Genomic DNA, 15,214 nt, shown 5'->3' on the forward strand with positions numbered 1-15,214 from the left:
CCCGGCTCTGGCGCAGAGGCTGCGAGATTTTTCGAGATTTGCGAGCGGCGGCCGGTCTTTGCTTTTAAGCGGCGGAGCGTGCGCTGCCGAGTCAGTTATTCCACCCCCCCCGGGGAAGCGCCCGCTGTTCCGCAGCCGCGCGTCGCTGGAGCCGGGGACGGTCCGCCGGGTCTGCATCCCTCTCTTGCGCTCTTCCCGTCTAACGTGTATCCCCCGGAGCGGCGCTTAGTCCGCCGCCGCCCCCCCCCCCGTCGCAGCGAACATGTCTGTGGTGGGCTTCGATGTCGGCTTCCAGAGCTGCTACGTCGCCGTGGCCCGGGCCGGGGGCATCGAGACCGTCGCCAACGAGTACAGCGACCGCAGCACACCGTGAGTCCGCCGCGCTCCTGCGCTGGCTGGGGCCTAGTGCCGGCCGCGCTAGGGACGCCCGTGAGTGGCCCCGGGGGCGAGGGCTCTGCCTCCCCAGCCCCCGTCTGGGTGCCGTTTCCGCTGGCGGGGCCTTTGCGTCATTCGCTGATGAGCCTGCCTGGGCCTGCCCTCGCCCGGCCGTGATCTGCTTCTGATTAATTCATGGAGCTGGAAGGAGGGAGGTCTGTGTCTGGAGGCCGGTGGACGATTGATTCTGCCGGTCCTGCAGCTCCTGAGCAGTGAGCCGGGGTGGACGCGTGATGAATGCTCTCTAGTGGGGGAAAATGGCTGAAAAACCTGTCCGCAAGGTCTCTGGTGTAGGCAAGGCCCCCAGTGTACCTACAATGAAGAATCGCCCGATATGCTCGGCAGACACGTGACACAAGGTCCCCCAGGCCCCGGTTCACTCCCTTCCCGTGTCTGTAGGAAGATGTTAGCGCATCAGGCCCCTTATTTGCTAATTTTGATATATTCAAGGCTCGTTTCCATTTTTGCCCAAAGGATCTAGTAGATGAAGAACCTGTTTTCTTTACGTGAACGGATGGCATTTTTAATGTGATTAGGATTTTTTTTAATTCATTTCAGCAAGGTTAGGTGAATCTGGTTGAATGCCAGAGTTCAAGCTGACGGATATAAAGTGTATAGATGCCTCATGCAGTATAGCATAGAAACACTTTGACAGTAGGTAATGGGTGTGTATAACATCACAATTCAGATATTTAAAAAAAAAAATGAAACTAGGTATTTTTCTGAAAGGTGAGCTTGGCTGGCTTGAAGTTATCTGGATAAAAAAAAAATGTGTGCTTTAAAATAATAATAGCAGAAATGTTTTTCTAAAATATTAGGAACAGTTACAAATTGCTGTTGTAGAAGGAAGATAAATAAATATAATCTATTAACCCAGGATTCTCTTTTCTGTGCTTGTTCTTGCATTTTTTATATTTTTTCTTGTGAAGTAAATGGCAGTGTTAGAGCCTGGCTTCTCCTAAATCTCTTTTTTGAGACACAGGCAACCATGTAGTGGTAGGAAGAGTCAGATGGAGGATTTATGTACCTGAATAACTATAGCTTTCATTTTCTTATTTTCTCCTATAATTAAATGTACTATAATTAAGCCACCTTGCCATCAAACTGCAAAGCTTCCAACAACTTGAGGTTACCCTTAAGCATCCTGCCCTATGTATCATCAGTTAGACAAGAAGACTAACGTTTAATCCCAAACTGAGTACATAAACTGCCAATTTCCATTAGCAATGCCCACATAATGCCCAAAATTTTCAGTTTTTATTTAATTTTGCTTGGGAATTTCAGTGTGAACAAAAAGTCAGTGGAAACATGACTTTGATATAACACACAGGAGAAGAATCAGTATGAAAAGTCATTTTTCCACCGATTTCTTTTTTTTTTTGTTCTAATATTGAAATTCCCAGACAAAATAAAATGAAAACAAAGGTCTCTAAATATGCACAAAGCATCTTTTTATTGAAAAGCTATTTAAAGTGTTCCTTTTAAAAGAAATTGGCTTCAACCTGTTCTGTGCATCTAAATCACCAACTTTTCCAATTTGTTTTGGTTCCCTATCTTGTTTCTCTCTAACCCCACTCTCACGTGTTTCTTTTCCTCTCGGTTGCCTTTGTTTTCCCAGGCATTCCTTTATCTCCTTCCCTTTATTCCTTCCTCACTCTTCTCTCTCAATTGCTTTTATTCTATTGTCCTATCTATGCTTTCACCCTAACATACCTCTCTCCCCATATCATAAACCCAATCCTTCTTCTCTCTTCTTTTCCTTGTTTCTCCTCTTCCCACCCCAGCCCCCATGCTTGCCACAGGGACACACTTCCTGCCTTTTAGAATCACACAGTCATCATTGGGCTCTGTTGATTTGCATCCCCATAACGGTGATAGGAATAGATTTTATTGGCATCACTTGATGGTTGCGGCTGGAACTGGTACAGCAGCTATTGCAGAAGAGAGAATCCAGCGGGCTAAGGTGAGATAAGGAGAGGAAGGAAATGTGTAACTGGCAAAGGATGGCTGAGAGAAAAGGGAAGATTGTGGTAGTCCCTGAAAGAAGGTAGGGGATGTTAGCAGTCAGAGCTGGGAGGTTGGAGGTAGCTGGTTGGCTGACACCAGTGGCAACGGAAGGAGTCTGCTGCAGGGCTGGGTCATGCGATTCTGCAGGGAATGGCAAATTCCGTGGCAGAAGACACATTGTGCTCCAGTTGCCATGGCTATAGAATTGCTGGAAATCAGGGACTCTGATTACAATCGTTGTACACTATTAAACTTTCAGTATTAAATAAAAAGCTGTTCCTGGACAGTCCTAACATTGAAACCTTAAATTTATTAAAATGCTGCTTCTTTGATACTACTATATTTGAATGCTAGCTTTTCATAGGAATTAACAAAAGTTGTAGTCGATACCATTTTTTTATTGAATTTATTTACTAGATAATCATAATAGATAATCATCAGGTTAGCACAGACCTGTAAAACTCCCCATAATCTCCAGGGACTGATTTTTAACCCAGATAGCAAAGATAGATTTACTCGTTGACTTACATTACTTTTTTTGAAAAACTACCAACTCATCTTAAACAATGGAAGAAGCACCTTTTTTTTTTTTTTTTATAGTAAAGTGCCTTAAGTGTCTGTTTTGGTTATCAGAGCTGATCAGTAGTAATATCAACACCATTTTGTTATATAGCAGGTTGGATGGCAAGGTAAATGTTTTTGTTGTAGTAAAGTTCCTATAGAAAGAGTTTTTACTGTTAAAAGTTATCTTGGCTCCTATTATCCCCAGTGGGGACTGTTTACTAATGTGCATTTTGACTTGGTAAATAGACACCTTTTATATTGCACAGGAGGAGCTAATATATATTACTCATTTTAATGTTAAATGAAACTGTCCAGTTTTGATGCAGTATTACTGTAGAATGAATGGAGTAGTTGGCAGGAAAGTGTTGGCATGCATAGACATGTTTGAGCATATTATGTTCTGATTGTGAAGATTTCAGTAGAGAGCATGGGGCTGGCACGTGTCTAAATATTGAATGAAAGGTAGACAACTGGTTTGGGCCATGGAACATGCTTCTGAATCTTTTTCCCTCTACTTGCATTATGTTCCCAGTTTTCATTCTGTGAAATATGGGGGCACATTTCTTAGTAATTCCAGTTGACTTTTATTGGCAGTAGAAAATCTTATTTATGAAAGTAGAATTGGCAGAATGGTGTGTTGGCATCCAAGTGGAGTGAATTTTTCTCGGATTTTATCCTTCTGATCAAATTCCCATTTTGGTTTTTGTTCCTATTCAGTCAGCAGTATCATTTTCATCTAATTGTGAACCAGTTCTAACACATCTTTTTGTATAAAGGGATGATGCTTTGATGCTTTAATGATAACTTGCAAGCACTGGATGTGCATTGTGCTGATGCCATCGGCACTGACAGGGATGTGGTACAGTGTTTCCAATGTTGGTGGCACCAGTGGAGACCTCTACTTGTCTTCGGAGACACTGACCTTTTTCGAGCCCTTAAAGAAAGTAGAGAAGACTAAAACACTTTTCAGTACACATCCTGGAAAAGATGCACAGTTGTTTGATACTGTAGGTCAAAGACATTTTAATCAGCAATGCTACAGTTGAGGTTTCAGCACACTGGTTTTAATTCGTTGAATACTTGTACAATATTTTGCAAGAAAAAGAGATGCATCAGCAGCTCTGACAAGCAGGCATTCAAGATATGATGCAAATGAGTGTACAGAACATTTCAGTTAAATTGATCTCTGTTATAATCCTCTTAATACATTCTCTTCACCCGGAACCTGCATACCCTCCTCATCCAACCTAATAATGCTCTCTGGACTTGATATGCTTATTTCTGATATTGTTCAAATTGTTTTACAGTTTCACAACTGCTAAGAAAATGCATACTTTTGTAAACCGTTATGATGGCTCTACCGAATGACGGTATATAAAACGCAACAAATAAATAAATCCATGATGCCTGTGATACATCATTCTGGTAGTCAACTATAGCAATAGGGTCCAGAAGACTCTCATGTGTCTGTCTACATCTACAGGCGTGTTTTGTATGCACTAATCTCCTTTCTGCGTTGAGTGCTTGTCTTACGCACTTTACTGAATTGGCCCCTGAATGGGGCATGTTACTGTGATAGGAATAGCAGTGACTGCGGTGATTGATTAGTTCAGTTTGCCACATTGATTGTGATTAGTGGAGAGGAGTTTTAAACAAATCTGTGTTCTAGATTTGCTGCAACAAGATGGAGGCAACTGTCAGTACTGTGCGATTTGGGCAGCAAAGAAGAAATAAATGCCAGTGATCCAGAGCTTTTCATGTTGGGCTTTATGCAAGTGCACAATGGAAGTGCCATGTTTAATTTTTCATGCAAGTTAAAAACATTTTAAAAATTGGAAACCTGGATGGATGATTAAATGGTACTAGCCTGATAAGGTGGCATGAAGGTCCTTTTATGTTTCAAGCCACACAGTGAAATTAAATTGTGTATATGAATGCTACTGTGAGATTATATGAAATATTGCATTTATTGGACTTTTATGGCTTTGTAAAACAATGTGATTCATTAAGTTTATTTTAGCTTATTCTTGAAATTGCATTGCTTTTTAGAAGTTAAGTATTTTCCAGTTTGTGTCTCTTGTAAAAGTGGTATGATGGGTGTTGGGCATTTTCCTTATTTTCATGGTAGAAATGCATAGGCAAATGTAGAAAAGTGCATATGTGTATGTACATATAGCTCCTTGAACAAAGTTTTGTGCATAGATATGACTAAAACTGCACAATTTAGTGCACCTCTGTGCATTAGTTGTTAGAGGGGCTTAGACTTTAATTCACATTGGAAATTTTAATTTTTTTAGACATGGAGTAAGGTTTCTGTAGGTTGGAACCTGAAGGATCTGGTGCAGCGCCCTGTACTGGGGGTTTATGTGCATAAAACTTTGTACACACATTTTGGGATTGTGAGCTTTTTTAAAATCTTGAATAGCAGCCAGAACTTGTCTGGTACTAACCCAATGGGGCCGATGCAATACAGTCTGCGCCCACTCTTAATGTGCACATGGCGCCCCAAAGGGGGAACGCCATGCAATTTTAAAATTAGGGGGTCGCGTTAGCAAGGATGTGCTAGGATCGCTCGCGACCCTAGCCTTGCTGACGCGAACTCAAACGGTTTTCGTGACCAGTGTACGGCAGTAAGGGAAACAGACGCCGATAAACTTGGCATTGGTTTTTAGCGGTCACGAAAAACACCAGGTTTATCGGCATTGTTTTTCCTTAGTGGCAGACAGCCACGAAAACCGATGCTGATAAACTCTGCATTGATTTTCAGCGACCATCACAAAAACTAAAGCCGGGTTTATCGGCGTTTGGTTTTCGTGGATGTCCGCCGGTAATGAAAACCGACGCCGTTAAACTCTGCATCTGTTTTTGTGATGGGTCAGACTGTCAAATTTTTCTTTTTTCTTTCTTCTTTCTTTGATTTGCACATCTATTAACTTCTGCTCCTGGCAGGCGTTAAAAGATGAGTTAAATGTGCGTCCGAGATGCACATTTTTCTGTTTGCATCGGGAGTGAATGCCTAATAGCCTCATTCACGTGCATTTTTTTTTTTTTGTCTTAGATGGAAGTACTAATCATACCCTTGCTTAGCCACCTGGCCTCCTTGGTCCCCTGCATAGTCTGCCTATCCCACTCATGTACATGAGGTCCCCTATTTCCGCTTGAGTTCCAGTTCTTAACCAAATAAAACAGAGCTGTGTGTTGTTCATTTCAGGGCATGCATCTCATTAGGTCCAAAGAACCGTTTCATTGGAGCAGCAGCAAAAAGCCAAGTAAGTGTGTGTGTGTGTGTGTGAAGGGGGGGAGGCGGAAGGAGAATCGGTTCAGTTCTGTTGCTCCTATTCAGGTCATTAAATGCCCTTTACTCCTGGGGGAGTCCTTCACAAAGAGATTGATCTGGGCATATTTTAAACCTTTTTTAGGCTTCCCCACCACCACCAATAACACAATATAATGACTGAGTAATTGTATTTTTTTCTATATTGCATTTTAAATGTGATTATTACTCAGAGATGCAGAATTTCCCCATTATAAGGCACGACTTGCCTCAGCTTGTTTCTTGTCTCTCGCCCAGCATGGACTTTAGTTGCTTTCTCATGAACACATGTTTATAAAATCTATGGCTTATCACCAACAGTGAGAATATTGAGGGGTGGTCTGGTCAAGCCAGCTAGGCAGCCACATTCTGGGGTTTTGGGACATGAACACTGGCATTCATTGATGGCTAGATAATTCCCCCTATAACTTTTTTTTTTTTCTTTTTGTATCTGTATCTTATGTGCCTGTGTTGTTCCTAGTCCTGGAGCTGCTCTTGTAACTATTTGTGTAATGTAAATGAACACGTTTGAGGTTACTTGTCAAATTTATACTTGCTTCTTTTCTTGTAGGTAGTTTCAAATGTAAAGAATACATTGCAGGGTTTCAAAAGGTTTCATGGCCGTGCATTTTCAGACCCGTTTATACAGGCTGAAAAACCCAACCTTGCCTTCGAGCTTGTCCAGTTACAAACGGGTTCAGTTGGGATCAAGGTGAGCAGAGTTTGAATGACCAGGATAGCAGCAAGTGCTATGACTAAAGTGCTAGAATTCAGATTGCTGGCTATTACTGCCATAATGAAAATGTACAAGTTTGCTTTCCTAGCATGGAGCCAGAAGGACTCAGGACCAATGGGTTAGGCTCCCCTGCTGGCAGATGGACAGATTCAGACCTGACTTCATCCTGGATAGGACCCCTACAGTGACTTTAGCCCTTCAGTATTTCTCAGTCTCCAGCAGAAGATGGACATACCTCTCATAGATACATAGCAATGACGGCAGAGAAAGACCAAACGGCCCATCTAGTCTGCCCAGCAAGCTCCCATACTTATCTGTTTCACTGATCCCCCAAGTTCAGAGCCCTTGTTGGTAATTGTTTTCAAATTTCCTGCCACCCCCTGCCATTGATGCAGAGAGTAATGTTGGAGTTGCATCAAAGGTGAATTGTAAGGCTTAATGGTTAAGGGTAGTAACTGCCGCATCAAGCAAGTTATCCCTTATGCTTGTTTACCCAGACTGCACAGAACCATGCCTTGTTGGATGTTGTCTGAATGTAAATCCTCTTTTCCACATTTCCCCCTGCCGTTGAAGCAGAGAGCAATGCTGTATATACATTCAAAGTGATGTATCAGGCTTAATTGGTTTAGTAACTGCCGCAATAAGCAAGTTACCCCCATGCTTATTTGTTTACCCAGACTGTGTAGTTCAGTCCTTGTTGGTTGTTGTCGGCATGCAAATCCTCTTTTCTACATTTCTCCTTGCAGTTGAAGCAGAGAGCAATGTTGGGAGTTGCGAAGGCTTATTGAGTAAGGGTAGAAATCACCAGGTAGCAGCTTCAATTCCAGCAAGCCACCTTCCATGGGTCTTCTCTTCATTCCCATCCTCTAGTCTTTATGGATCCACAGTGTTTATCCCATACCCCTTAGAAATCCTTCACAGTTTGTCTTCACCACTTCCTGCATGGGGATTGCTATACTTTTTGGAAGGAGAAATTCTACATTTAAATTGGATAAAAAATTGAGCCCCTCTCCTGTGGTGATACCTAAAGGTCCCTCCCCAGTTCAGAATTCCTGAGGCGATTTCTGAGATCCCTCCGAGGTATTCCTTGGTCTAGTAGGTGGGTCCCGGTATGGACTTCAGCTGCTTAAATAGCTGAAAGGCAGCAGGTGCAGGAATCTGAGCGTGCGGTGAGAGCCAAAACCCTCTTCCTCTGCAGCCAGAGACAGTCTCTGTACTCAGCTGGTAAGCGTTGAGCCCAGGTAAGTGTGTGTTTTGTTTTGTTTTTAATTTACCTCCTGATTCAGACACATTTGGAGGGGTTTCAGTAAGACTTACTCAGCGCGCCATAACGACATCGTTCCCAATCATGTTGGGGTAAGGGGAAGTGGGTTGAGTGGCTCCCTGGTAGGCTAGGCCCCACTCTAGGTTTGGTTTGCACGGTGGCGCCATCTCACGCGTCTGTGTGCCATATTGCCCTCCATAGTGCCTTGGCTTTGCGAGCAGATTACAGATAAAGCGTGGCACACTGGCTGTATGTGCGATGCGCCTAGGTGCCCAAAATCTGTGCGCATGAAATTTTAAGCGCGAGCCGACAGAACATTCAGTTCCTGCCACCAGTGGCTCTGGCAGCCAAGAAACATAAGCACCTTTCTCTCTGCGCTGCTTGCCATATTAGGGCTTCACAGTATGACCTGGATTCTTGCTTATGTCAGCACTGAGACAAAGCCCAGGGAGAGTTGGCCTCCTCAGACTTTGCTAAGCCTGGCTCCTTCCGTTCAGAGGATGGGTCAGGCACAGCCTTAACTGGAAGTACCCCGGATCTGATTACCCCCGGCACTAGGTCATCTATTGGAGAGGGAAATTCAGCGGCACCTTCTCAAGTACCTCCTGGGCTAGGCATGGACCCGGCTGCCTTCTCTTGGGTGGGATTTTTTCAAGGCCTTCAAGCCTTCGTGTAGGCAGTCTGCTACCTCACTTGCCCCTGTCCGGATGGAACCTCAGGCAGTAAGTCCTCCCTCTCCCAGTCCTATCGGCAGATCTCGAGGCATGCCTCACCTCACCAAGGGTATTCCTAGCAGGTACTCGGATGGCACAGACGAAGAGGAGGATACAGATTCCTTGGAAGATGGGGAAATTCTCTCTGGTTTAGAATCGTATCGGACTATAAGGTTTTTCTATAGAGATGAATTGCCAGCCCTGAAGATGCTGGCAGTTCCTGGGGCAGACTGACGGAACCAAAGAAGAACCCCATTCTGATTTCCTTACGGAAAGCCTCTTGCTACCTTCCAGTACTGGAAGCCATCCAGGAGTTTGACCTGGAATGGGATGCCCCAGAAGCACGTTTTAAAGGGATTCGAGCGTTAGAAGCTCTATGCCCACTGGATCCGTCAGTGAGAGAGTGTTTGCGTTTCCCTGAAGTGGAGTCTGTGCCATCTCTAAGTGAACAACTATTCCAGTGGCGTGAGGAGCGGCCTTAAGATGCGCACGATAGATGGGGTCCATCCTTAAATAGGCCTTTGACTCAGTAGCAATGACCTTACAGATTGCTTTTTGTTGTACCCTGGTAGCTCATTCGTGCCTACTCCTCTCAGGACATGGATGACTTGAGAAGGGGGGGGGGGGGTGAATTCCAAAGTGGTTATGGAGGAGAGTCTCTGGGTGACCAACATGACCTTGCTTCAGAACTCTGGGTTGTAAACCTGGACAAAAGCTGTCTCAAACCCTTGCAGTCCTTGGAATATCTGGGAGTCCGGTTCGACACCAAGCAGGGCAAGGGCTTCCTTCTGACCACATGGATAAGGAAGTTGATGTCTCAAGTGCGTCAGTTGATGAGCATGATACGCCTGTCGTGTGGAGCTATCTCCAAGTTCTCAGTTTAATGGCGGAAACCCTGGGGGTAGTGCTGTGGGCAAGGGCACATATGCGACCACTTCAACGCTCACTACTGTCACCTTGGAATCCGCAGTCTTGATTCACCTCCACTTACCGATGGGTGTATGTTCTTGGCTCCAGTGGTGGCTGCAGGAAGCTCATCTGAGCAGGGGTGCATCCCTGTGAACTGGCTGGTCCTCACAACAGACGTGAGCCTCTGGGGCTGGGAAGTTCACTGTAAGGAACTGACGGCCCAGGGAGGTTGGACAGAGGAAGGAGGCTCTCTGGAACATCAACTGCCTGAAAGCCCGGGCAGTCAGATTGTGGCTGACTTGTAGACATGCCAGACTCCAGGGTCAAGCATTTCATGTAATGTTGGACAATGTGTAACTGTAGCCTACATCAACTGCTAGGGTGGAACAGAGAGCCAGCAAGTGTCACAGGAGATAGATCTCCTTATGGAATGGACGGACATATAACTATACAGATGATCTCAGCCTCCCATATCGCAGGAAAAGAAAACATCAGAGCAGACTTTCTAAGCAGGGAGAGTTTTTGGATCCAGAAGAGTGGGTGGTGTTGGCCAAAGCCTTTCAGCTGATGATAGATCACTGGGGTCCACCCTCCATCGACCTACTGGCCACATCTCTCCATGCAAAAGTTCCCCGATTCTTCAGTCGCAGACCAGATCAGTGGTCCCTGGGGATAGACACTCTTGTTTGGACCTGGCTGGAAGAGTTGCTATACGCCTTCCCTCCGTGGCTCCTGCTGGGCAGGGTCATTTGCAGAATCGAGCTCCACAGGGGATTAGTCCTAGTAGCTTCAGATTGGCCTAGGGAGACTCCTGGTGAAGAATCCCCTGTGCCTCCCACCACACAGGGACCTGCTACAGCAGGGACCGGTCCTTCATGAGGATCTGATTCTGTTCTCTTACGTTGTGGCCCTTGAGAGGGCTCGCCTGATGAAGCGAGGATATTCTGTGGTAGTAATTACCACCTTGCTTTGTGTGCAGAAGTTCTCTACGTTCCTAGCATATGTGTGAGTGAGGAGAGTATTTGAGGCCTGGTGCAAGGAACGCAGTGCCCTCCCCCCCCCCCCCCCCTTGGGTGTTCAAAATCCCACTAATTCTGGAATTTTTCCAGGACTGCTTGAATAAAAGGTTTGAACCTTAACTCCTTGACGTTCCAGGTAGCAGCGCTCTCTTTTGTTTCAGGGGTTGAGGTGAATGGAACCTGCCTGTCGGCTCATCCAGATGTGGCCGGTTTTTCTGAAGGGGTGAAGCACCTTTGGCCACTCCTATGGTGGCCAGTTCCCTTGTGGAATCTTAATCTAGTATTGGAGTTTTGGCAGGGCCCTCTTTTCGGCCGCTGCAAAGTCTTTCCTTGCACTTATTAACCTTAAGCTGTGATCCTGGTGGCTATGTGTTCTGCATGTTGTATCTCTGAACTACAGGCATTTTCGTGTCTGGCACCCTTCCTCCGGATGACCCCAGGAGTGTTACAGCTTCGTACCATTCTATCCTTCTTGCCCAAGGTAGTCTCTGAGTTTCATTTGAATCAGTCCATTTTGTTGCCATCCCTAGATTGGCACAAGGGCACGGAAGAATATTTCCACCTCCTCATTTGAAAGTCAGACTTTTTTGGTGCGGTATCTGGAAGTTTCAGAACCAGTCCGAAAGATGGACTGCCTGTTTGTCCTTTATGGTGAAAGGAAGTGGGGCAGACCAGCTTTGTGGGCTACGATAGCTCGCTGGATTAAGGAGGTGGTTACAGGAGCCTATGTGGAGGCAGGAAAGCCAATACCCTTTCAGGTTAAAGCTCATTCCACTAGGGCTCAGATGGTCTCATGGGCGGAAGTTAGACTGCTGTGTCCAGTCAATATCTGCCGAATGGCGACGTAGTGGTCCTTGCACACCTTCTCCAGGTTCTATCGCCTGGACAAACAGGCCTGAGAGAATTCAGCCTTTGCAAGGGTGGTAACAACCGGATCGCGGGCAGCCTCCTGCTCCGATCGGGAGGAGCTTTTGTACATCCCATTGTTCCTGAGCCCATCTGCTACACGCTAGGAAATGGAGAAGTTACTTACCTGATAATTTTGTTTTCCTTAGTGTAGACAGATGGACTCAGCATCCCGCCCACGGCTGCCCAAGGACGGTGCCAAGGACTCGCCCTTGGAGTTTTTCGATAGTATGTCCACAGGGCTGAGGTCACTTCAGGGGTGTGTCTTGGGTGACGTCAGCTTTGAAATTACTCTGTCTCCAACTGCTGGCAGGGGAGCATAACCCATTGGTCCAAAGTCCATCTGTCTACACTAAGGAAAATGTAAGTAATTTCTCCATTTTGAGACTCAGAATTCCTGGCCAAACAGTGAGAAGTCTTTGAAGTAGTATTAATGCATGTGCACATTAATTTGCATCTCCTTTTTAATTTACTGTTTTTGTAGGACTTGATTTTGATCTTATAAGTAAATCTGCATATTTTGGGTGACACTTGTCTGACCTTTTTCCCCATGCAGGTTAGGTATTTGGAGGAAGAAAAAAGTTTTACTATTGAGCAAGTGACGGCTATGCTTTTGACCAAACTGAAGGAAACCGCAGAGAGTGCACTTAAGAAACCTGTTGTTGACTGTGTGATTGCTGTAAGTAAAAGACTTACCTGTAGACCTGGATGTATGGAAAAGATTGACCCATATCCATTTGCAGTTAATATAATGTATGTTCTAACTTTATTGAGGGGTAGCAGTGGCCGTACCTATAAAGCTCCCTTCTTGTGATTTGGAGGAATCTAGTTTTTCTATGAGTTTCTCTTTAAAAAAAAAAAAATTTAAAATGGTTTAGAAAATTGCAGTTCTTGTAAGTTTGTGAAATATAGGGGCTGGCTTATATAATCTCTTCTTCCAGATTCCCTGCTTTTATACAGATGCAGAGAGGAGGTCTGTGGTGGATGCAGCACAGATTGCTGGGCTGAACTGCCTACGACTGATTAATGAAACTACTGCAGGTGAGAGATGAATCTTGTTCAAACCCTGTAACGTGCTTGCGATACGGGTGCGGCTGAGGGATGTCGTGCGCCCGCCCCGTAACTTGCTTGCGATACGCGTGCGGCTGAGGGATGTCGTGCGCCCGCCCCGTAACTTGCTTGCGATACACGTGCGGCTGAGGGATGTCGTGCGCCCGCCCCGTAACTTGCTTGCGATACGCGTGCGGCTGAGGGATGTCGTGCGCCCGCCCCGTAACTTGCTTGCGATACGCGTGCGGCTGAGGGATGTCGTGCGCCCGCCCCGTAACTTGCTTGCGATACGCGTGCGGCTGAGGGATGTCGTGCGCCCGCCCCGTAACTTGCGATACGCGTGCGGCTGAGGGATGTCGTGTGCCCGCCCCGTAACTTGCTTGCGATTTGGGTGCAGCTGAAGAAGAGCTGTTTCGTAGTTGAGTGCTGATTGCTGTGGTGCTTCTTGTTAACTGTGTTGTAGGTTGAAAGAATTGGGCTACTAGATTCACTACAAGTGATTCTTTTTGCTTTTTGGATGTGGAGGAATTTCATTTTGGGTTGTTTTTGTTTACAGAAGTGACTTTTCATGGCAAATGAGGAAGGAAAAGTCCCCTGTCTATTCCTTAATATCTTTTTGTCTGCAAATATAAATGCAAATTTTATACTGAGAGATTGAAATTTACCACCCTTTGAATCCAATCAAAAGTACTACCTGCTATAGAAGTCATTCTGAACTGTCCTAAGCAGATAAGATTTAATGGTATTCTGTCTATATCTAGTGCTTATTTTCTGTTTTTGACACAGAGCATGCTCAGGTGCTGTGACTGAATCCTTTCCATGTCCTAAACTTTGAGTTGTTTCTCTGTGAGAACCACGTTTTTGTACAGTAGAATTGATATTTGGTTTGGATCTTCCTGACTCGAGTTGTATGTGTCTTCTCTATTTGTAGTTGCACTTGCATATGGAATCTACAAACAGGATCTGCCCGCACCAGAAGAAAAGCCACGAATTGTGGTTTTCGTTGACCTGGGACATTCTGCATATCAAGTTTCTGTGTGCGCATTTAACAAAGGGAAACTAAAAGTAATTGAGCAGTTTATGCATCCATCTTTATTTGTCTTGCAATATCAAAGTGAACAGAGTGGATCTGATCCCAGGGCTGGCCAAGCCTGGTTTTCAAGGTATCCATGACTGTGCCTGCATATTCATTGTGGACATCCTGAAAGCAGGGTCGTCTTGTGGTTCTTGAGGACCACTTGTGGCCACCCCTGCTCTAGGCTGTCTATATGGAGCCCTTGCCTCTGCTTCTTGCACTGGAAGGAGGCAGAGCCATTTGTGTCGTATTCCATGGGCAGCACTTTAGATTGCTTGTTGGCATGTTCCTACTACCATGACCTGATTATTTTACTTTAAGGTCTTTAAACTTCTGGTTTTTTATGAACACGGACTGCCAGCCTACTATATTTGTTTGATATTGGGAAAATTATATTTGCTTATTTGCGTAGCACATTTTTATTTATTTAACATTGGTTTTGGATGCAAAATAGAATGTCCAACAGAGAAGGCTTTGTTTGGCTAAGAGACTAGGCCGAAGCAGAGTGCGGCTTCTACCTGCTGTCTGACTGGGATTGGTTGGGTTGCAGAGGTGAAGTGCTCAGTCCCAGGGTGGAAAGGAAGAGGACTGCTGGTGTGGCTTAATGGCCACAAAGAGAGGCCCTGAGATACATCTTGGAAATGTATCTCAGGGCCAGCATGGGAGGATTAGAAAAAAAAAATTAGGTTTTATCTATTCATAGGCAATCTGCCTTTCCTGCATATTCCCATTTCTCATGTTGGTCCAGACTGAAGTTTTTCTACTTAGTACTGTATTTTAAACCATTCATTGGTGGAAAAACTGGGAAGCAGAATTCCCAAGGGCTTCCTGTCTTTTTACCAATACTTTTTAAACTATCTTTCAAGCCACTGGCCATGCTTATTAAACATCACAATATTTAACTTCCACATACACGCTGACAGTATGCTTTGTTGGCTGTTTGACATGAAGGAATCAGTCTCTCAAATTTGGGAATGGGCCGTGAATAAATTGCAGTTCAACCCTAATAAATCTAATGCAGATTTTATTGGTCCCTCTGCAATACCGTCTGCCGAGTGCAAGTGATTCTGAATGCTTCCTGCTTACTACTTAAGACCCCTGGGAGTGGGATATAAAATTGAGCTTTGCCTCCAATATTTCCAAAATGACAAATACTTTGTCAACTACAGAATATCAAGAAGCTGCAATCTTAGTTTATTAAATCTGACCTGGCTACTTTTATC

General features: G+C 44.9%; 1 protein-coding gene across 1 annotated transcript in view; it reads left to right on the plus strand.

Annotated features, from left to right (window-relative positions):
• Positions 1-262: 262 nt before the first annotated feature.
• Positions 263-15,214, plus strand: part of HSPA4 (heat shock protein family A (Hsp70) member 4) — a 39,799-nt gene continuing 24,847 nt past the window's right edge. Inside the window, exons 1-6 of the mRNA XM_029583334.1 lie at positions 263-369; positions 6,218-6,275; positions 6,891-7,031; positions 12,423-12,545; positions 12,808-12,907; positions 13,848-13,981. Of these exons, the coding sequence (XP_029439194.1) occupies positions 263-369; positions 6,218-6,275; positions 6,891-7,031; positions 12,423-12,545; positions 12,808-12,907; positions 13,848-13,981 (663 nt within the window). The remainder of the gene's footprint in view (positions 370-6,217; positions 6,276-6,890; positions 7,032-12,422; positions 12,546-12,807; positions 12,908-13,847; positions 13,982-15,214) is intronic.

This window comes from Rhinatrema bivittatum, chromosome 18 (assembly GCF_901001135.1).
Source record: "Rhinatrema bivittatum chromosome 18, aRhiBiv1.1, whole genome shotgun sequence".
Taxonomy (NCBI): Eukaryota; Metazoa; Chordata; class Amphibia; order Gymnophiona; family Rhinatrematidae; genus Rhinatrema; species Rhinatrema bivittatum.